Source organism: Rhinoraja longicauda, chromosome 15 (assembly GCF_053455715.1).
Source record: "Rhinoraja longicauda isolate Sanriku21f chromosome 15, sRhiLon1.1, whole genome shotgun sequence".
Classification (NCBI taxonomy): Eukaryota; Metazoa; Chordata; class Chondrichthyes; order Rajiformes; family Arhynchobatidae; genus Rhinoraja; species Rhinoraja longicauda.
This window is the reverse complement of record NC_135967.1, coordinates 1533766-1556833: the sequence shown is the minus strand read 5'-3', so window position 1 is coordinate 1556833 and position 23068 is coordinate 1533766. Positions and strand designations below refer to the sequence as shown.

At 46.5% G+C, this 23068-nt stretch overlaps 1 protein-coding gene across 4 annotated transcripts in view; it reads left to right on the top strand.

Moving 5' to 3' along the window:
* The window catches only part of col4a6 (collagen, type IV, alpha 6), a 409834-nt gene that overhangs the window by 108356 nt on the left and 278410 nt on the right, over positions 1 to 23068 (top strand). For all 4 annotated transcript variants that reach the window (XM_078412091.1, XM_078412093.1, XM_078412090.1 and 1 more), the window contains exon 4: positions 21888 to 21971. In XM_078412091.1, the coding sequence (XP_078268217.1) occupies positions 21888 to 21971 (84 nt within the window). The remainder of the gene's footprint in view (positions 1 to 21887; positions 21972 to 23068) is intronic.

Genomic DNA, 23068 nt, shown 5'->3' with positions numbered 1-23068 from the left:
TTCTTCAGACTGAGTTGGGGCTGTTTCCGTGTTGCATTACTCCATGACTGTGATTCTGTAGCTCCTATACTCAGTGCTTCAACTAGATCAAGATAAGTACATCATTGACCTGCCTCACTTGCCAGACTACATGCGTTGCCACTGTCAGGGGATGATGTACTTATACCACAAGATATCTCAGTTTAACAACACTCCCAGGACTTTGCCATTCACTGTGTGTGTCATGCCCTGGTTTAACTTCTTAAAGTGCACTTCACACTTGTGTGCGATGGATTGTCTCTGCCCCTGAAGTGATTGCGCTTCTGCTTAGAGTACATGAGGGGGAGTTTGCACGTGGATTGGGTGGAGTGGATACAAACACTGCTATCTATGGCACATTAACATCTGAGATGAAAAGAACCAGTGAGTGGGCCAGTATAGAAACCATTTGTGGATATGTAAGGGCCAGTCATTTAGATCTCGCAGGACCGGGCTATTTGTTTCACTGCATGGAAATAGCAACAAGTCTCTTATCTTGAAGCCTTGTGCGAATTCTTTGCTTAACACAGTTGCCATGGTTACAGAACAATGTGCTTGAGAAATGAGTGAAGAAAATGCAAGCCCCGTGATTTGAATTTTAAGAATGAACGTTTCCAACGTAAATAACTACTATTGGGGGTGATTGTTTTTCTTTGGCTAGTCGAGGTTTTCTGCTGCAGTGAAGATGTGGGCTGGGGGTGGGAATGGAAAGTGGGAATGTGAGTGGGAAGGTTGTTTTATTCTGAGTTTGGAAACTGGTGTCATGTTTGCTTGTGGAGAAAGTGCTTGCTCAGCATTTCTACAGAGAGGCTACCAGGCTGGTACTTTTATTTTTAGACCGCATATTCCCAACATAGTTTTAAAAAAATCTAATTTTAGATTATTACAAGGGTCTAATAAAATAAATGGTTGAAAGAAGAGTTGACTCCATTGAAAATATTAAACTGGAGGCAAGCTTTAGTTAATAACTGCAATCTGCTCTAACGTGGTTACTCGAAAAGGTGTGAGTTTCAGTGAAATCAATGAATGATAAAACTGCCGTTATATTTTCTGTGAAACTAGATAAGAATTTCTGTTATTTTCCGCTTTTCACTAACACTCCTAACACTACTAATGAAGGAGTTTGAGTGTCATGGAATGGTATAGCACGGAAACAGGCCCTTCGGCCCACAGGACAGGTGGGGCGGTATGATAGGTGCAAGGGTAGAGTTGATGCTTTACAGCGCCAGAGACCCGGGTTCCATCCCGACTACGGGTGCTGTCTGTACGGAGTTTGTACGTTCTCCCCATGACCTGCGTGGCTTTTCTCCGAGATCTTTGGTTACCTCCCACACTCCAAAGACGTACAGGTTTGTAGGTTAATTGGTATAAATGTAAACTGTCTATAGTCTGTGGGGGATAGTGTTAGGGAGCAGGGATCACTGGTCTGTGTGATCCTGGTGAGCCGAAGGGCCTGTTTCCGCGCTGTTTCTCGAAACTAAACTCAAAAAAGGTGGGTTTTACCAACAGGCATAGTCACACCATTATTAATGTTGTTCCCGAACTTGAATTTCAGCCCATAATTGCCACGTTGTTTTCCAGGGCAATAGTCAGCCCACTAGCTTGGGAGAGTGGTGTAGTTGAAGATTTAAGCAGAGGTTATGCCGAAGTTACTCCTCATCTCCTCAAACTCAACACATTTAGTGTACAAGATCATGAGAGGAATAGATCGGGTAGATGCACAGTCTTTTACCCAGAGTTGGGGAATCGAGGACCAGAGGACATAGGTTCAAGGTGAAGGGGAAAAGATTTAATAGGAATCCGAGGGGTAACTTTTTCACACAGAGGGTGGTGGGTGTATGGAACAAGCTGCCAGAGGAGGTAGTTGAGGCTGGGACTATCCCATCGTTTAAGAAACAGTTGGACAGGTACATGGATAGGACAGGTTTGGAGGGATATGGACCAAGCGCAGGCAAGTGGGACTAGGGTAGCTGGGACATTGTTGGCCGGTGTGGGCAAGTTGGGCCGAAGGGCCTGTTTCCACACTGTATCACTCTGTGACTCTATGAAGGGCCTGTTTCCACACTGTATCACTCTATGACTCTATGAAGGGCCTGTTTCCATACTGTATCACTCTGTGACTCTATGAAGGGCCTGTTTCCACACTGTATCACTCTATGATTCTATGAAGGGCCTGTTTCCACACTGTATCACTCTATGACTCTATGACTCTATAACCCATTCCTCCCCTGTCCAGCACGCTCCTCCATGAGTTTACTCTCTTGGCCTCGTGACAACATGAGTCTCCTCAATTTTAAAATATCAGGGTTTGGCCTTGCAATTTCTTCCCCTGTGCCATTTTAACTCCTCGATCTATTCTGAGCATCCATGCCATTTCAGGTCAGCGATTCTTCATCTGGAGAGGTGGAGTGATTGAATGGTCCATGCTTATGCTGGAGTGGAGGGTTTATATATCCATGGTGAGGAAGGGGCGAAGTATATTTCAGCTCAATGGTGAGGGAAGTATAAGTGGATTATACATTCTTGGCAATAAATCATCCGTTTCCACCAGTTCTATGTTTTTCTCATCCACGCCCTACATACTAGCAGCAACTTGCGGAGGACAATTAACCCTCAAATCCACACATCTTTGGGATGTGGGAGGAAACCAGAGCATCTGGAGGTAACTCATGTGGTCTTAGGCAGAACATTCAAATCCCACACAGACAGCACCCTTGGTCAGGATCAAACCCGGGTCTTAGTTTAGAGATACAACGCGGATACAGGCGCTTCGGCCCACCGGGTCCGTGCCGTCCAGCGATCCCCGCACATTAACACTATTCTACACCCAGGCCTGTTATACAAACAGGCCCTTTGGCCCACCGAGTCCCTACTGACCAGCGATCCCTGCACAAAAAAACACTATCCTTCACACACTAGGGACAATTTTCACATTTACCAAGCCAATTAACCTACAAACCTGTACGTCTTTGGAGTGTGGGAGGAAACCGAAGATCACGCAGGTCACGGGGAGAACGTACAAACTCCGTACAGACAGCACCTGTAGTCGGGATCGAACCCGGGTCTCTGGTGCTGTAAGCACCATAAGGCAGCAACTCTACCGCTGCGCCACTGTGCTGCTCCTGACCAAAGAGATGAAGAGACTTTCTTCATGCATGTCGATAGATGTGCAGCAGGGTATTCGAGGTATAGACGAATTATAAACCCCTAGCCAGGGAGATGTAGAGGGATTGTACATCCATGTCGAGGGCTGTATGTCCGACCGTGGTGAGGGTAGACCAAGGAGTTAGTTACCAGTCTGTTTAACCATTGAGAGCGGATAACATTTGACTATTCTGGTGATGCTGCCTGTATGTGGCGTAAAAGTCAGAAATAATTCTGTCCAAATCTGCCACCACATCGAAAGGCAATGTTCCAACATTCCCAGCCAGTGATTCTACCCATAAAATTGCTCGGTGATGTTCAATTATATCCACCGTGTAAAGAGGGATGGGTGTTCATTCATGAGACTTGACTGGATAAGTCGTGCAGGTGAGGACTTTGATCAAGCATGCATTTTTAAGAGAGCAAACCCCTTCCATCGAAACATGCGGGCTGCTTGGTTTTTCAAAGCACGTAGATTCAAGCCTTGCTCTCTGACAGGATACGTTGTGCAGACATGGGCATTTGTAAATCAGCATCTGCAGTGTCTTGTTTCCACATTTTGAGCATGGTTGTGATCAGGAGTTTCCAATTAACCCCAATGAGTCCAGCAGTAGAGAATGCAAGACTGTGTGCGTGTTTGGTTCGAAGAAACTGGGCTCTTGATTCTGCAGTGCTGGACCTGTTGAATGCCTTCAAGCCTTCTGTTTCACTGTAAAATACAAGGGCACTTGGTAACATTTCCAGTATCAGCCTCCTTTGTATTTTGTGATCTGGCTCCCATTGCCATTGATAACACGTGTAGGAAAAAAACTGCAGATGCTGGTTAAAACTGAAGGTAGATAGGAAAAAAACTGCAGATTCTGGTTAAAACCAGGTCTGAAGAAGGGTCTCGACCCGAAACGTCACCCATTCCTTCTCTCCCGAGATGCTGCCTGACCTGCTGAGTTACTCCAGCATTCTGTGTCTGCCATTGATAACCCTCCAGCTGTGAAGGAACAAAAGGACAAATGGACTATGCTGCTGTATACCTGTGGTATACAGGTTGAAATGGTGGAGAGCTTCAAAGAATTATAAAAAATACTTTTGTGTTGGAAGCATCGTTAAATCCTACCATTTTTGACCTGTCATTTTATTGTCGTTCATTTGATCAATGATCGTGCTTAAGGCATTTAAATTATTTCTTGGAATCTACCGAACACTATGTACACTAAAGATAATAACCCCTTCCAAGCTGCTCTGTGGAAGTGATTTCTTTGATCGCCATCGACATGTAGTTAGGCGCCAAACTTTGTTTCTGTTGCTAAGCACCTGGTAACATTTCACAATGTTAAGACGTGTATCTATATTCGATGTTTTGTCTGTTCAACATCTTTGCCATAATGGCAATAAAAGCAGACAATAGGATAATTACCAACACTGACATTTCCCCTCATTAGAGATCACCCTTTCATATTTGGCAGGCAAAATAGGACACTAAGTTCTGGGGTAACTCAGTGGATTAGGCAGTATCTCTGAAGAACATGAATAGGTGACATTTTGGGTGGGGACACATTGTAAGTGAGGGGTGTTCATAAATTTGTAGGAAAAGGGAGTAGAATTAGGCCATTCAGCCCATCATAGAGGGAGGGCCCAATCCCAGCTGTCTCTCCCCCTCCCCCCATAATGGGACTGTAGAACCCACAATGTCACCTATCCGTGTTCTCCAGAGATGATGCCTGACCCGCTGAGCTACTCCAGCACCTTGTGTCCTTTTGTATAAACCAGCATCTGCAGATCCTTGTTTCTGCATTTATCAGTAGGGTTGCCAACTGTCCCGTATTAGCCGGGACATCCCATATTTTGGGCTAAATTGGTTTGTCCCGTACGGGACCGCCCTTTTCCCGCATTAGGCCCAGACACTGTAGGCCCGGGGGCCGCTGTAGTCCTGGACACTGTAGGCTTGGACACTGTAGGCCCGGGGGCCGCTGTAGGCCCGGACACTGTAGGCTAACGGATTGTGTTCAGGGAGTGGGGCCGAGATTGTTCGCCTAGCGGAGGTTGCGTAGCACCTGCCTCCCGGCCCGGGCAGCCACCATTGGTGGTGCGGGAGCACGTGGCCGCTGGCTGGGTGAGGTCATGTGGGGCGTGGGCGGTGATGTCACATTTACTCCCTTATTTGGGAGTTAGAAAGTTGGCACCCCTATTTATCAGGCACTTCTAGTTTAAGAGTCAGGGCATGGAAAGAGCATGTTTCCATTGTAAGCGGGTTCTTGATGCTGACCCTACTGTGAGACACTGGAGAAGGGGAAGTAAATGCACTGGTATACCCTGGCTTACTCTGCAAACGATGACTGCTTCAGTTGGCTGGAAAGGACCCAGCAACTCATAAATCAGCACTTTCAGGTGACTGAGGGGAGGTGTGCAGGTGAGAAGAGCTACACGTTGCATACATTCAATGCAGTATGGCAGACAGACCCTCACACGGTTAACATGGTCATGCTGGATCTTGCCCACTTCCACTTCGTGCTACCCTGGCTGGGGAACGAGTGCTCCTACAGTTCCATGAGTCCCTGTGACAAATGGGTTGCATCCCACTTCCTCCGGATCGCATTTCCTCAACATTGGCAGGCAGGGCTGACGCCAGGGCAGTCGTGAGACGCATGTGTCAAAGCTGATTAAACTGCCCGAGTTCACACTGCTCCTCCCTCTGGAGATCACAACTGCACCGGCCCCTAACAACAGTGAAAGTGAACGAAGCTTCCACTGAAACTGCTTCCTCCAAGGGTAAATCCTGATAAAGTGTGGCCCACCTTTTAAAAATTGTTATTTTCAGGGATCAATATAGTGAAAGAAAAATTAACTTTCCATTAACTACAGTGGCCAGAGGCAACAGACGTGAGGGAGAATAATCAGAGGAGACATGAGAGAAACCTCCTCAAACAGTCTGAAAATAATGCCCTGCAGATGTTTGTTATGGATCCCGTCGTAGCTTCCAGAAGGGAATTAGATAATCGTGTAAAGGAGAGAAAATCGTAATAATATAGGGAAGGTTTTAGGTGTGACAATTAGTAACTGCACTTGCACTTCACCACAATGAATGGCATTGTCGACCCTCACAGAAGATTGTTGAGAGATTCAGATCAAGATTTTGTTTAGTTTAGAGATACAGCGTGGAAACAGGCCCTTTCGGCCCACCGGGTCCGCGCCGACCAGCGATCCCCACACATTAACACTATCCTACACCCATTAGGGACAATTTTTACATTTACCAAGTCAATTAACCTACATACCTGTACGTCTTTGGAGTGTGGGAGGAAACCGAAGATCTCGGAGAAAACCCACGTAGTCACGGGGAGAACGTACAAACTCCGTACAGACAGCACCCGTAGTCGGGATGGAACCCGGGTCTCTGGCGCTGCATTCGCTGTAAGGCAGCAACTCTACCGCTGCACCACTGTGCTACCCAAGATGTATAGACTGACTAATTTCAAATGTATATTCTTACACTAATTTAAAGCAAGGAGTTTTATTGTGAATCCTTTTACCTTCCAGTTCCGGATAATTTCTACATTTTGTCAGTGGTGATATAGTAGGATAACTTTAACCAAATTCATTGTTGGGTGAGAAACTCATGAGGCCATTTGTTTTCAAACTCTGCCCTATATTATTTTCCAGGGAGGTCAACAGAGATTAAAATCGCAGGGTGATAAAACAGCCTGCACTCAATCCCATCTACATGGAAGCATTAGTTTAATTGTCCCCAATTTCCATACCAATGAGCAAATTATTGTTAGGTTTTGTGAGCTGGGGAAATGATGGTGGAAGATGGAGAACTGCAGATGCTTGTTTACAATTAAAGACACAAAGTGCTGGAGTAACTCAACAGGTCAGGCATCATCTCTGGAAAGCATGGACAGGTGATGTTACGGGCAAGGATGCTTCTTTGGAAGAAGCCAACCTGAAACATCACCTATCCATGTTCTTCTGAGATGTTGCCTGACCCGCTGAGTTACTCCAGCCTTTTGTGTCTACCTTCAGTTTAAACCAGCATCAGCAGTTCCTTCCTACACAAAAAGACTCTGTCTATCTACTCTGTCTATGCCTCTCATTATTTTACATACTCTAGAGAAAACAATTCAAGTTAGTCCAGAACTCCTTATGGTTAACTGTCTAATGCAGGCAACATTTGGCAAATCTCCTCTGAACCTTTCCAAAGTCTGCACATCCATCATGCAATGCAGCAACCAGACCTGCACATTCCAAATGTGACCCAAACAAAGATTTATACATATGCAACATGACCTCTTAGCCTTTCCACTCAGTGCCCTGACCAACAGGAGCAATCATTCCACATGTCTTCATACCACTATATCTCCATGTGTAGTGTAGGAAGGAACTCCAGATGCTGGTTTACACCGAAGATAGATAGAAAATGCTGGAGTTGGAAGAAGGGTCTCGACCCGAAATGCCACCTATTCCTTTTCTCCAGAGATGCTGTCTGACCCGGCAAGCGTCTTTTTTGCCAGGATGGGAAATGTCAAATACTGGAGGACACAACCTTAGTATGGGAGAGGGAAAGCTTCTTGGAGATTTGTACCGTGTGGCAGGTGCCAGGAACAGGCTACCTGGGGACGTGGTGGAAGCTGAGACAACAGTAACAGCTCAGAGGCATCTTGTCAGGCACATAAGCAGTCATGCAATGGAGTGATATAGACTGCGTGCAGGCAGTCGTGCAGTTTAAATTGACATCATGATCAACATAGACACTGTTTTTAAAAATCACAAATATTTATTCAAATATTAAAATAATAAAGCTAAAACAGAGCCCACCACCATAATACAAGACAAACAATAAAACTATCATACAATTATCTTACACTCCTTGTCAAGGAAGCATTCAACAGTGCCCAGCGGTCCCAGATATCCCCCAGGGTGCCCGTGGACAGCGCGTAGTCCCTCTCTAACGTCACCCGGGCACGGACGTAACCCCAGAAAAGGGGCAGGCAGCCGTCTCGGGCAGAGCCCTCTTCCGCCTGGCGCCGTGACTCGTGGATGGCCATCTTGGCCAGGCCCAGGAGCAACCCAACCAGGACATCTTCCGCCCCACCCTCTCCCCATGCACAGGGAGCATGGACTGTGGGTGATAGGGCCAGCTCCGATGTCGATCTCTCTTATCCAAACTCTATCCTTACAATTTTTGGACGCAGAATATTTTAATCCACAGAAGCAACCATGTTCAGGAAAGCAAAGCAGTCTGATATCACAGAATAACACAACACAGAAAGAGGCCATTTGGCCTGGCATGTCTCTGCCTCTACAGTCTGTGCTGCCAGATTTTACTCCCTGTTCATGTTCATAAGTTATAGGAGCAGAATTAGGCCATTCGGCCCATCAAGCCTGCTCCACCACTTACTCATGGCTGATCCACCTTTCCATCTCAACCGCATTCTCCTGCCTTCTCCCCATAACCCCTGACACCCGCACTAATCACGAATTTGTCAACCTCCGCCATAAAAATATCAATTGACTTGGTCTCTCAGCCATCTGTGGTGATGAATGATGTCAGTGGTTAATTATACTGGGCAAGATTTCAAAACCAGTCTTCCACCTGACTCTCACTCTGAAGAAGGGTCTCGACCCGAAACGTCACCCATTCCTTCTCTCCAGAGATGCTGCCTGACCCGCTGAGTTACTCCAGCCTTTTGTGTCTACCTTCGATGTAAACCAGCATCTGCAGTTTTCTGTCCTTTCACCTGAACCTTTCAGTTTCCCACTGCATGTCATTTGTGTTATTAGCACGACCCTGATTCATCAGCACCTGAGAATGGGTTGGTGTGGATTACTGGTCTGCCAGGCCTTGCCAGAAGGCTGTTTACTTTAACACTGAAAAAAGCTATTGTTTATAGTGAGTCACTTCAGAGGGATTACACACTCCGAGCCACATGTCTCCGCGCTCTCATGTCAGAATATAAATAGATATTTTATTTTATTTTGCTGAAGTGTAAAGTGAGACACTGCTTTTTGCACTTGGTGCCTGACATGATCTGTTTTTAAAACGACAGTTTCAGGAGAATCCATCTCGATGACATGGCTTTGCATCGAGGCATTTGCATGGCTTTGTACCTGGTAGTTTATTTCGGACTGAACGCGGGGCAGCACAGGGAGAAATAAAGGCTTAGGTGCACTTTGCATCGCGGTATGAATATTGATTTCTCTAACTTCAAGTAACCCCTGCATTCCCTCTCTCTCCACCCCTCCCCCACCCAAGTAACCCCTGCATTCCCTCTCTCTCCACCCCTCCCCCACCCAAGTAACCCCTGCATTCCCTCTCTCTCCACTCCTCCCCCACCCAAGTAACCCCTGCATTCCCTCTCTCTCCACCCCTCCCCCACCCAAGTCGCACCAGCTTCAAAGTCGTCCCGTTGAGTCTCATTGTCTGTAACTCGTTTTCACCTAGCACTAGGGATGGCAACTATCTCACTCCCAAATAAGGGACCAGGTGACTTCACTGCCCTGCGCCCCACCTCACCCAGCCAGCGGCCACATGCTCCCGCCCCACCAATGGTGGCCGCCCGGGCCGGGAGGCGGATTGCTACGCAACCTCCTTTAGGAGGTACCCAGGCCTCTGGACCTTCAGTGTCCAGGCCTATACTGTCTGGACCTACACTGTCCGGACCTCCACTATCGGGACCCACACTGCCTGGACCTACATTGTCTGGACCTACACTGTCCGGACCTACACTGTCCAGACCTGCATTGTCCAGGCCCACACTGTCCGGACCTACACTGTCTAGACCTACACTGTCCGGACCTGCATTGTCCAGGCCCACACTGTCCGGACCTACACTGTCTAGACCTACACTGTCTAGACCTACACTGTCCGGACCTACACTGTCCAGACCTGCATTGTCCAGGCCCACACTGTCCAGGCCTACACTGTCTGGATCTACACTGTCCGGACCTACACTGTCTGGACCTGCACTGTCCAGGCCTACAGCGTCCATGCCTACAGCGACTTCGGGCCTAATACAGGATAAGGGCGGTCCCGTATGGATCAGACCAATTTAGCCCAAAATACGGGATGTCTCGGCTAATATGGGACAGTTGGCAACACTACCTAGCACACAGCTAACAATGGCCTGTTTCCTTTATCATCGTTACTTTTCTGCATATCTTTCGTTCATTTGTTCTATATCTCTCCACATCACCGTCTATATCTCTCGTTTTCCTTTTCCCTGACTCTCAGTCTGAAGAAGGGTCTCGACCTGAAACATCACCTATTCTTTCTCTCCAGTGATGCTGCCTGACCCGCTGAGTTGCTCCAGCTTGTTGTGTCCCTCTTCGATGCACTGTGCATGATCCATATCTATCGTGGGGGTTGATTATACGTGCTACATTTACCCTTTTGCTTTTGCTTTTAGTCATTTATTTATTTTCTTTTCCCTTCTCCCTTTTTTCTTAATTATTTTTGTTAATTGAGAGCTATTCTTTCCCATGGTAGTCTTGCAGTTGCAGTTGGTTATAATTAGTTACTGTTGCTTCAAGGATGTTCTCTCAGTGTTACCTCTCTAATGACCCAAGCCTTGAACAGATAGGGATCATTGACTGTGCTTTTGGTTGGCTGACTGACTGCCCCTGTAACTCCCTGGTGCTTACATCCTCTGTTGCACACACTGGCCTGCTTTTCCAGCTTGACTCCAGCGCTGTTGATTCTTGGAACTGTCTGAAGTTGATCTGGAACCTTTGACCCCGAGATGAGCTTAAGAGGATGTGTCTGGCCCTCAGAAAAGTCTCTCTGAACACAGAACTCTGTGCACATTCCCAGCTCGTTCCCAGGCACACACGCTGCGAACTGCTACTGGCATGTCGTCAACTCAGTGAAAGGTGGCCCTCTGGTCTGCCCGAGACCTGCTGGTCTTCCTGTGCAAAGAGCAGTCCATGTCTGCAAGCTGCAGTCCGTCCAGGCATATGTGCTAGTGTTGCCAACTGTCCCGTATTAGCCGGGACATCCCGTATTTTGGGCTAAATTGGCTTGTCCTGTACGTGACAGCCCTTGTCCCATATTAGGCCCGGGAGGGGCGCTGTAAGCCCGGATGCTGTAGGCCCGGGCGCTGTAGGCCCGGACAGTGTAGGCCCGGAGGCTCCAGGCACTGCATAACGGAGGTTGCGTAGCAACCCGCCTCCCGGCCCAGGCGGCCACCATTAGTGGAGCGGGAGCACGTGGCCGCTGGCTGGGTGAGGTCACGTGGGGCGCGGGGCGGTGACGTCACCTTGTCCCTTATTTGGGAGTGAGATAGTTGGCACCCCCAGTATGTGCTTGATCATATTTGCAATTTTTATGAAGAGGATGTATTTTTGAACTGAAGCACACCTGTTATTTTCTCCGTCATGAACGAGCATAGGACAGTGTGGTGCAGGAACAGGCCCGTGGGCCCATAATGTCCACGTTGAATGTGATACCAAACTACTCCAGTCTTGTTGTTTCCACATGCCTCTCTAAAAGCCTCTCATGCCACTACTGTATCTGCCTCCACCACCACCCCTGGCACCATGTTCCAAGTACCCACCATTCTCTGCATGCACAAAGAACTTGCCATGCATATCGGTTTTAAACTTTGCCTCTCTCACCTTAAAGCTATGCCTTCTAGTAATCAGCTGTATCAGCTAGCTCTGCCCCCTTTTCTGCTCCTCTAATGGAGCCTTCAGTCTTTGTCATTGAGACTTCACTCCTGTCTAACCTCCTGATCTGTAGTTTTGAAACGATCCACATCTTTGCAGCTCAAGCCCGAACTTGCTCTAAGCCCTGTCCCTGCGCCAAACGTACAGTGGCTCCTGGTGAAGTCATGCCTCAGTTCTGAATGCTTTCAAGCACATCCAAGATCGTGCCCTCTCACCATGTCCTCCAACCTAATAAATCTCTGGCACATGGGCATTCCTCCAATTCTGCCTTCTTGAGCATCCGGATTGTAATCCCTCCTGCATTCACATTGTCATTAACTGCCCTCAGCTTGGAATTCCTTCCTTAAACCTGTTTGCATCCCTTCCTCACTTTCCTCCTTTAAGTTCCTTAAAAATTTACCTCTTAGACAACAGTCAATAGACCATAGACAATAGACATTAGGTGCAGGAGGAGGCCATTCGGCCGTTCGAGCCAGCACCGCCATTCACTGTTATCATGGCTGATCATCCACAATCAGTACCCCGTTCCTGCCCACTCCCCTGACTCCGCTATCTTTAAGAGCTCTATCTAACTCTCTCTTGAAAGCATCCAGAGAATCCAGAGCTGCAAAGATGTGGATCTTCTGAGGCAGAGAATTCCACAGATTTGGTGGCCCTTTGGTCTGCCCGTTGCTGTTCGAGGAAAGAGCTGTTCTCTTATACCAAAACATTTGGTCATCTGCCCAAACTTGGTTAAAGACCAACTTTGTTTGTTTATTCTTCTCTCCAGAGATGCTGCCTGTCCCGCTGAGTTATTCCAGCATTTTCTGTCTACCTTTGTTAGTTTACATTCCTCTCAGATACATTTTAAAGACACTATATAAGTACATTATATGTCCATTATATGTACTTATATAGGGTGGTCACGGTGGCGCAGTGGTAGAGTTGCTGCCTTACAGCGAATACAGCGCCGGAGACCCGGGTTCGATCCCAACTACGGGCGCTGTCTGTACGGAGTTTGTACGTTCTCCCCGTGACCTGCGTGGGTTTTCTTCGTGATCTTCGGTTTCCTCCCACACTCCAAAGACGTACAGGTTTGAGGGTTAACTGGCTTGGTAAATGTAAAAATTGTTCCCAGTGCGTGTAGGATAGTGTTAATGTGCGGGGATCGCTGGTCGGCGCAGTCCCAGTGGGCCGAAGGGCCTGTTTCCACGCTGTATCTCTAAACTAAACTACGTTGATCAACTTCTCTTCTTCTTTTGGGTCCATCATTCAAATGTTACATCACTGTCATCGTCTGTCGTGAAAAGGGCGCAAGCTTCCGGTGACAATCAGTGGGAGCCTCACTTGTAGACGATGGTGGTAGCAGAATTAGCTCAGGACACTTCCAGTTTCCAGCCCCGCTACGTGGACACTTCTGCTATGGGGCCATTAATCAACTGAAATATTGGCATTTAACTGATATCATTCTGTGACCACATAAATTCGCCAATATTGAGTTTAGCAGCAGATTGTAGGAATGGTTGGAGCTTCAATCAGAATCCTCGGAAGACTTTGCCAGTGTTTCCTTTTGGCCACTGTGAATCACATTCAAAGAAAAATGATGTATCAAAGGGAATAAATCAATATTGATCAATCTTCATTGAATTGAACATTGACAACGAGGAGGTGATTGTGAGATCCAGCGTTTCATTTGGGATGATACGTGCTCATATCTATAAAGAGTTAGAAGCTAGATTTACACATTTTTATTTTTTTTATTTTTACAGAAAGATTCTTAAAGTTTATACAATAAAATGTATTAATTAAATGAGGCAGTCAAGCCCCTAATCATCATAAGTAGCTTACATGATGATAATCCACAATAGATGCCACCAGCAAAGAACGATATCTGTACTGTCACCTTTATTGTCTGGTTACATCTATGTTACCATTATATTAGTTTAGTTTAGTTTAAAGATACAGTGCAGAAACAGCCCCTTCGTCCCACTGAGTCCACACCGACCAGCGATCCCCACACGCTAACACTATGCTACACACACTAGGGACAATTTACAATTTACAATTATACCAAGCCAATTAACCTACAAACCTGTACGTCTTTGGAGTGTGTGAGGAAACCCGGAGCACCCGGAAAAAACCCACGCAGGTCACGGGGCCAAGGTACAAAGTGTGTACAGACAGCACCCGTAGTCAGGATGGATCCTGGGTGTCTCTGACACTGCAAGGCAGCAACTCCACGGGTGCGCCACGTTCACAACCTATGTTTGGAGCTCATTTTTCCTTGTTAATGCCATGTGTTGAAGACAGTGGAGTAAGGCGCAAAAATGCAGGGAAGGTTCTAGACAACAAAGATGCCATTGAAATATTTCTAACTCTGCTGGGCTAATAATTCTAGGAAACTTGTGCTAAGTCCTCACCAAAGTAGGTCAGAGAGTGCAGACTGGTACGCGAGAGTCCTCTTGCTGTAATCCTCAGTCTGCCATGGCACCAAGCCCTTAAAGGAACAACGATTTTTAGTGTGATAAGTTGTTCCGCCCACGCAATAGCTTTCACACCCTGACCCAGTCAAGGCCTCTGAGTTGTATTGGCGGTATGTGTAGCAGTCTCAACTTTATTAATAGAAACATAGAAACATAATAAATAGGTGCAGGAGGAGGCCATTTGGCCCTTCGAGCCAGAACCGCCATTCATTGTGATCATGGCTGATCATCCACAATCAGTAACCCGTGCCTGCCTTCTCCCCATATCCCTTGATTCCACTAGCCCCTAGAGCTCTATCAAATCTCTTTTAAATACATCCAGTTAATTGGCCTCCACTGCCTTCTGTGGCAGAGAATTCCACAAATTCACAACTCTCTGGGTGAAAAAGTTTTTTCTCACCTCGGTTTTAAATGGCCTCCCCTTTATTCCAAGACTGTGGCCCCTGGTTCTGGACTCCCCCAACATTGGGAACATTTTTCCTGCATCCAGCTTGTCCAGTCCTTTTTATAATTTTATACGTCTCTATAAGATCCCCTCTCATCCTTCTAAACTCCAGCGAATACAAGCCCAGTCTTTCCAATCTTTCCTCATATGACAGTCCCGCCATCCCGGGGATTAACCTTGTGATCCTACGCTGCACTGCCTCAACAGCAAGGATGTCCTTCCTCAAATTAGGAGACCAAAACTGCACACAATAATGAAAGATACTGAGAGATAATCACTGCTCCTAAGTGGTGTAGCAATGACCAACACTTAGGAGAATGATGTTGGCCCATTTATATTACAGGCGAAAAATCTTCACTTATTTTGGGGAAAAGCAATTGAAATTGAAATGTAAAACCCACCAGTGGGGAAGATGCTCCCTGTGGTGTAGGTGTCAGGATGGGTTTTGTGAGGCTGGGCTTGCAGCAAGCCCCCATCGCATGGCTTACTGAATAAGCTTTTTCTTATTGATCTATGATCCTGTACGTTTGGACAACAAAACCGTGCAGCTGCTGGAAATCTAAAATGGAGACAGGAAATGCAAGGAATGCTCATCAGACCAGGTCAAATCAGCAAAGAACAGAGCTAATACTTCAACTTAATAATCTCCCATCAGAACATTTTTCCCAGCTCTGATAAGAAGTCCCTGATCAGAAATGATAACTGTTCTGTTAATGTTGTTTGACTTGTTCAGTAGTTTATTTAGTTTAGTTTAGATATACAGTGTGGGAACAGACCCTTCAGCTCACCGAGTCCACACTGACCAGCGATCCCTGCACACTAACACTGTCACACACACACTAGGGACTATTTACACTTATACCAAGCAAATTAACTCGCAAACCTGGACGTCTTTGGAGTGTGGGAGGAAACTGAATATCTCAGAGAAAATCCACGCAGGTCATGGGGAGAAGGTACAAACTCCGTACAGACAAGCACCCACAGTCAGGATGGAACCTGGGTTTTCGGCGCTGCAAGGCAGCAACTCTACCGCCGCGCCACCGTGCCACCCTTGTTTTCCCATTATTTTCTGCTTTTATTCTGTACAGTGTAATTGGTTACCAGGAGAGTTAGTGTACGATACTGTCCCAGTGATACTTGGCTCAGTTAAAGTGAGAGTCACATAGACAATAGGTGCAGGAGGAGGCCATTCGGCCCTTTGAGTCGTGTGAACATGTTTGGAGCAGGAATATTACCAGCTGGAAGCAATTTGCCTCTGAGTCAGAATATTGGGGGCTGATATCTAAGTCAATTTTTTTAACATTAAAATCTAGGCCGACATTCCATTGTAGCATTGAAGGAATGCAACGTTGTCAGATATGTTATTTTTTTAGATTGTATAAACAACTTGATACTGAACTTATGTACAGCCTTATGTCAACTAAGGTGGCACAGCAGTAGAGTTGCTGCCTTACAGCGAATGCAGCGCCAAAGACCCGGGTTTGATCCCGACTACGGGCGCCGTCTGTATGGAGTTTGTACGTTCTCCCCGTGACCTGCGTGGGTTTTCTCCGAGTTCTTCGGTTTCCTCCCACACTCCAAAGACGTACAGGTTTGTAGGCTAATTGGCTGGGCAAATGTAAAAAATAATTGTCCCTAGTGGGTGTAGGATAGTGTTAATGTGTGGGGATCCCTGTTCGGCGCGGACCCGGTGGGCCGAAGGGCCTGTTTCTGCGCTATATCTCTAAAAAAAAGCCAAAAAAACACATAACAGCACAAAACCCCCGTCCACAGATAATAAACTGAAATATTGGCTTTGAACTGATGTGAAGACTGTCTACATAAACTGGCCAATATTGAACAGCTGATAATAGGAAGTGTAGGAGCATCAATCAAATCCATCGAAGACTTCCCTGATCTTCTGGGTCACTATGAATCACAGTAAAAGAAAATCGATGTATCAAAGGGAATAAATCAATGTTGGTCAATATTTATCCCTCAGTGAATGCCACTGTAGCAAATTTATCATTGTTAGCATAGAAACATAGAAAATAGGTGCAGGAGGAGGCCATTTGGTCCTTCGAGCCAGCACTGCCATTGTTTTGACGATGATTATAACAACGAGACATTTTAAACTAAATAATTGGATGTATTGTAATTTGGAATGTCCTCGCCTTGTGAAAGGTGCCAAACAAATGCAAAGGTTTACTTTGGAGGCAAGAAATCTCCAGGGGATGTTGGTTAACAAAAAACACACAGAGTGTTGGAGTAACTCAGCGGGTCAGGCAGCATCTGTGGAGAACATGGATAGGTGACGTTTCACAGAGTGCTGGAGTAACTCAGCGGGTCGGGCAGCAACTGTGGAGAACACGGATCAGTGTTGTTTTGGGTCAGGACCCTACTTTGATGACTTTGTTTGAGGGGTGGCATGAAAATCTTTGATGCTGTTGGAGTGGTCATTTCTTTAGAGACAATTAATTCTTTAGGATTTGGCCATTATGGTGTAAAAGGATGTCCATAGTCCAACGTGGTAGGGAGTCATTATTTGTGTCAGTTCTTGTTTTACTCCTTGCCAAAAGACCTGATGCCTGTCTGTCACCTGGTTCTGGCTGATATCTTCTATATGATAAACATAGGGCAGCAGAGAGCTCCTGGACACCTGATACACCTTGACATGAGGCTGCGTTGCCAGAAAAAGAGTGATGACCAACAGAACACAGATTACTTGAGGAACTCAATGGTGTCAGGCAGAGGGTTGCCAACTCTCTCTTGTCTCTTGTCTCGACAAATTTGTCTTGACAAATTCCCTTGTCTCGTATTAGGCCTGGGGGGCGCTTTAGGCCCGGACACTGTAGGCCCGGGGGCCGCTGTAGGCCCGGACAGTGTAGGCCCGGACAGTGTAGGCCCGGACACTGTAGGCCCGGGGGCCGCTGTAGGCCCGGACAGTGTAGGCCCGGACAGTGTAGGCCCGGACACTGTAGGCCCGGGGGCCGCTGTAGGCCCGGACAGTGTAGGACCCGGATATCTGGGTGCCGCCTAACGGAGGTTGCATAGCAACACGCCTCCCTTCCCAGGCGGCCACAATTGGTGGAGCGGGAGCACGTGGCCGCTGGCTGGGTGAGGTCACGTGGGGCGCGGGGCGGTGACGTCACCTTCTGTCCCTTATTTGGGAGTGAGAATGTTGGCAACCCTAGTCAGGCAGCATCTGTGGAGGGAATGGATAGGCTTTTTCAGGCTGATGATGACACTCTGGCTTCTTCCCAACCCAAAATGTCACCTCCCCATTCCCTCCACAGATGCTGCCTGACACCATGAGTTCCTCACCTTCTCTCAGTTTTGCTCTTAATTCCAACATCTGCAGTTCAATGTGCCTCCAAGCACAGAATGCCTCTCTGGGGCAGAGAGGGTTGGGTGTGTCAGTGACACAGATTTACTTATCCCTCAGAAGCAGCACAGCTGCTTGCATCCAATTACACTTCCATTCATGCCAAGAACAGAAGATGTTTCAGTGTCTACAAGAACAAACAGGTTGACCGAATTTCTGTGCAGTCAGGACCAAGTTCATGTTCAGTTCTGAATATATTACCGGTGCGGAGAAGTTCAGAATAACATCTTTAATTAGTTAGAGGAAGGAACTGCAGATGCTGGTTTAAACCAGAGATAGACACAAAAAGCTGGAGTAACTCAGCGGGTCAGACAGCATCTCTGGAGAAAAGGGGATAGGTGATGTTCGGGTCACGACCCTTCTTCAGACTGAGGGGCAGACTTCAGTCTGAAGAAGGGTCTCGACCCGAATCGCCACCTAACATCTTAATTATGTACCTATGACTTAACATGAACTAACTCTGCATTAACCATGAATTGTACTTGCAGCCTTATTCATGTAGGAACATAACTGCAGATGCTTGTACAAATCGAAGATATCACAAAAAGCTGGAGTAACTCAGCAGGTCAGGCGGCATCTCAGGAGAGAAGGAATGGGTGACATTTCGGGTCGAAACCCTTCCACGGACTCCGTTTCGGGTCGAGACCCTTCTTCTGAACCCGAAACGTCACCCATTCCTTCTCTCCTGAGATCCTGCCTGACCCACTGAGTTACTCCAGCTTTTTGTGATACCTGCAGCCTTAAGGGCCTGTCCCATTTAGGTGATTTTAAGGTGACTGCCGGTGACTAGGCTGTCGCCGACAGTTCGCCGGGGTGTCGCGGGCATGATCGTGAGGAGTCTTCCAAGAATCGTAGTGGATCTCAGCACGTCGCTGAGAAATCATCCGGAGTGAAATTTCTCAACGACAGCTGGCTTGACGCCAGGTATCGTTGATTATTGCGGGCGCTGTCGCATGCTGTCCCCAGGTTTGCTAGGTTCTCTTAGATGCATTTAGAAGCACATAATATTCAAATAAAAAAAGTCATTTCCAAATACCATAAAATGCTTGTGTTTAACCAATTTATTTACCGTCAAGACATTTGACAGGTAGATTGGAGGCGACAGTTTGACGGTCAGGTAAGCGTGGGAATTTTCACGATGCTTATGACCATCAGCCATTACATTTAAAGTGGGCTCCCAACCCAGATATGCAACCCAGAAACCAGATATGCATCTCCCGTACATTTTCAAAAAATGTCCACACACATTTCACAAAAATCCACTTAACCACTTTTTAAATTAAAAACAAAAATACTGCTATTAGTAAACTGGAAGTCAATCCAGTTTATGCCTTGTTACAGTGAAGCTTGGTTTTTAAGTAACCCATACAAGATGTTATATTTCAAAACTCTCAACTACTTACCGACTTGTCAGTGATTTCAGCGAAAATCAGGAAGCCGGAGAGGCATTGACAGCGTGGGAATTTCGCGATGTTTGAGGAGACGATGTAATCTCGACCTGACTTGGCATTGTCGTGGTCATTGTCGTCGGGTAAAAGAAAAGTTTGGCGATCTGATACGACTTTGACAGTCGCCGGCAGTCGCCAAAAAGATCGCCTTAGTGGGACAGGCCCTTTATTCACCTCTGTTAGCTATTAGTGCAAAGATATAGGAATCAGTTTAATCAATTTTTGATGTAAGATTATTAGACAATAGACAATAGACAATAGATTCAATTATTCCTCATTGAATCCTTCAGTGCTTCTACTCTGGGGCTGTAGAGAGCATCTTGTCCGGGAACATCTCAATCTGGTTTGGGAACAGCTCTTCCCAGGACAGGAAGGCTCTGCGGAGAGTAGTGCGTTTGGCTGAAAGCACTATGAGAATTACACTCGCCCCCCTGCAGGACCTATACATCAGGAGGTGCAGATCCAGAGCCAGCAACATTATGGGGGGACCCCTATCACCCCAGCAATGGACTGTTCCAGCTGCTACGGTCAGGCAAACGCCTCCGCTGTCACGCTGTGAAAACAGAGAGGATGAGACAGAGTTTCTTCCCACAGGCCATCAGGACTGTTAACTCTCATATCACCAGGGACTAGTTTAATTTACTGTATTAACTTATTTTTTGTGTTAAAAAAAAAATTCTATTCTGTTTTGTAGTTTAGCACAATCCGCAGGCGTTGCCACTTTCATTTCACTGCACATCGTGTATGTGTATGTGACAAATAAAGTAGACTTGACTTGACTTGACTCATTGTAAAGAGTTGGATTTGACTATAAATTGTGCATGTTTATCAGATCAATAGTCTAAATAGGCCAATCTTGCTTGGCCATCCATAAGCATGATCCTGTGTCATAAACTGATCTTGTAGCTCATGCACAACCTCCTGGCTGATTCGTAGTGTTTGATTACCTTGCTGTCGGCATTTAGCTTTCCCTTACAAGTGCTATTTAAGTTATTTGTACAAAAGGCTCAATGTGCATTCTTCAACAATATGGAGCAAGATCACACCTTTATTACACACTCGCCTTTCTGATATCAGCCATTTTGTTTTTCGAGTAATTTTGAGATTAAGATGTTGAATATAGATTTACATCCACATTCACACGCAAATTATACTCTGCACTGTCACGCCAAGCATCATATAGGAAGGGACTGCGGATGCTGGTTTAAACCGAAGGTAGAGTAACTCAGTGGGACAGGCAGCATCTCTGGAGAGAAGGAATGGGTGACATTTCAGGTCAACACCATCTTCAGACTGAGAGTCGGGGAAAGGGAAACGAGAGATATAGATGGTGATATAGAGAAATATAGTACAAATGAATGAATGATATGCAAAATAGTTACAGACATATAGATATTGATTTCTGTAACTTCAAGTAACCCTTTCAACCCTTCTCTCGGTCTTGGATGGAGCTGTTCCCAAACTAAGCTGTGATACATCCTGATAAAATGCTTTCTGTGGTGCATCTGTAGAAGTTGGTGAGAGTTGTAGGGGACATGGTGAACTTCCTAAACCTTCTAAGGAAGTAGAGGCGTTGGTGTGCTTTCTTGGTCGATGCTTCAACATGGGTGGTCCAGGAGAAGTTGTTGGTGATATTGACTCTTAGGAATTTGAAGTGTCCAACCATGTCGACTCTGGCACCAGTTACTGAAGGAAGAATGTTATATTCAGCTGGCTTGAATTATTAACCGTACCACACCACATGGGTAAGTTTAGATGTACAGGTGTTAGGAAACAGCACATTACCAAACTCAACAGCAGAATATCTGACATCCACAGGCCGGCCAATTGTGACTCAATGAATTAATTCAACATAGATAGGTGGACAAATGTGATGCATGTGGACTCAGTACTGCATTGTGCAATACCTTTACCAGCTGAATCCTCAAAAGGTTTAGATATACTGGGCTAGAACAATCTATATACTAAAACTCTCGTTTGTTATCTTGCTAGTGACTGAACTTCAGCCAAATCGGTACCCGATAGCGCGACAATTTTAGGCCCACCTTACTCACCATTGTCACTTTAGTGATAATGCAGGTAGTTTTATTGAAATCAGTGTTATATTTTTAAAGTTATTCACATTTTAAAGTTTAAAAGGAGGGGAGGGGAGGAGGAAGGGGGGAGTGGGGGAGAAGGGAGAGGGGAGGGGGGGGGGTGAGGAGAGAGAGGAGGGGAGTGGAGGACAGGGTGCTGCACCAATGCAGGAGAGGTTTGGGCCCAACGGGTCCACTTTGTCTAGTAACATTTCAAATTCCCTTTGATGTGCTGCTCCAAATGTTGAAATGTATCTTATCTTGCTCTTGCAGGGGTACAAGACGGAATCACGGGGACAGTGTGAGGGGCGAGACTGTAGTGCAGGATGCAAGTGTTTCCCAGAGAAAGGCTCAAGGGTGAGTGAGAAACAGTTGGATATGTGTTTTTGTTCCCATGCAGAGCCATAATTCCGATCGGATGAAGAGATGGCCCAGAGTTCAGTCTGACTGGGACAATGTCAACAGTCACTGGTTCACCATGAAGCCAGTTGAGGATGGATAGCTGGGACCTTGGCTCCAGTTTGTGTGGAGCGTGCTCTGAACTTTGAACGGTGAACTCTTATTTCATGTTTGCACACCATCTTCCAAAGCTCTGAGAAATCAACGGCTTTAAAAGTGTTGTCATTCCTTCATCCTTGTTCTAATTCCCTCGGAATGTCTTCAACAAAACTACTATCATTCAGAGGTTGTGTAGGAAAATAACTGCAGCTGCTGGTACAAATCGAGGGTATCACAAAATGCTGGAGTAACTCAGCGGGACAGGCAGCATCACTGGAGAGAAGGAATGGGTGATGTTTCGGTCGAGACCCTTCTTCAGATCATTTCTTCTATCCAGAGATGTTGCCTGTCCTGCTGAGTAACTCCAGCATTGTGTGTCTATCTGGTACTTCACAGTCCTGTCTGAAAATTTGATATGAAATCCCAACACACCATTTCTATTCACAATGACATTTAACAGGACAAACATATTATTGATTCCAAGACCTAGATTCTCGCCTGTGTGTCGTGTAGGCTGCTGTGAGATTGGAAAATAAGGAAGAATGGGTTCATCAAAACTGCAAGCCTCACAGGTAGGGGTGCCAACTATCTCACTCCTGCCACGCCCCACGTGACCTCAACCAGCCAGCGGCCACGTGCTCCCGCTCCACCAATGGTGGCGCCTGGGTCGGGAGGCGGGTTGCTATGCAACCTCCGTTAGGCAGCACCCAGGCCTCCAGACCTACACTGTCCGGGCCTACACTGTCCGGGCCTAATACGGGACCAGGGCTGTCCCGTACGGGACAATCCAATTTAGCCCAAATTATGGGATGTCCCTGCTAATACGGGACTGTTGGCAACCCTACTCACAGGTCTAGTGATGGATGGGCAGAGGGCTTCTTAGCTGGGAGGACTATTTTTCGAAGCGCCAGACAGCCTGAGTAGATGTAGTGTATGAGGGCAAGGGATTGTGGGAG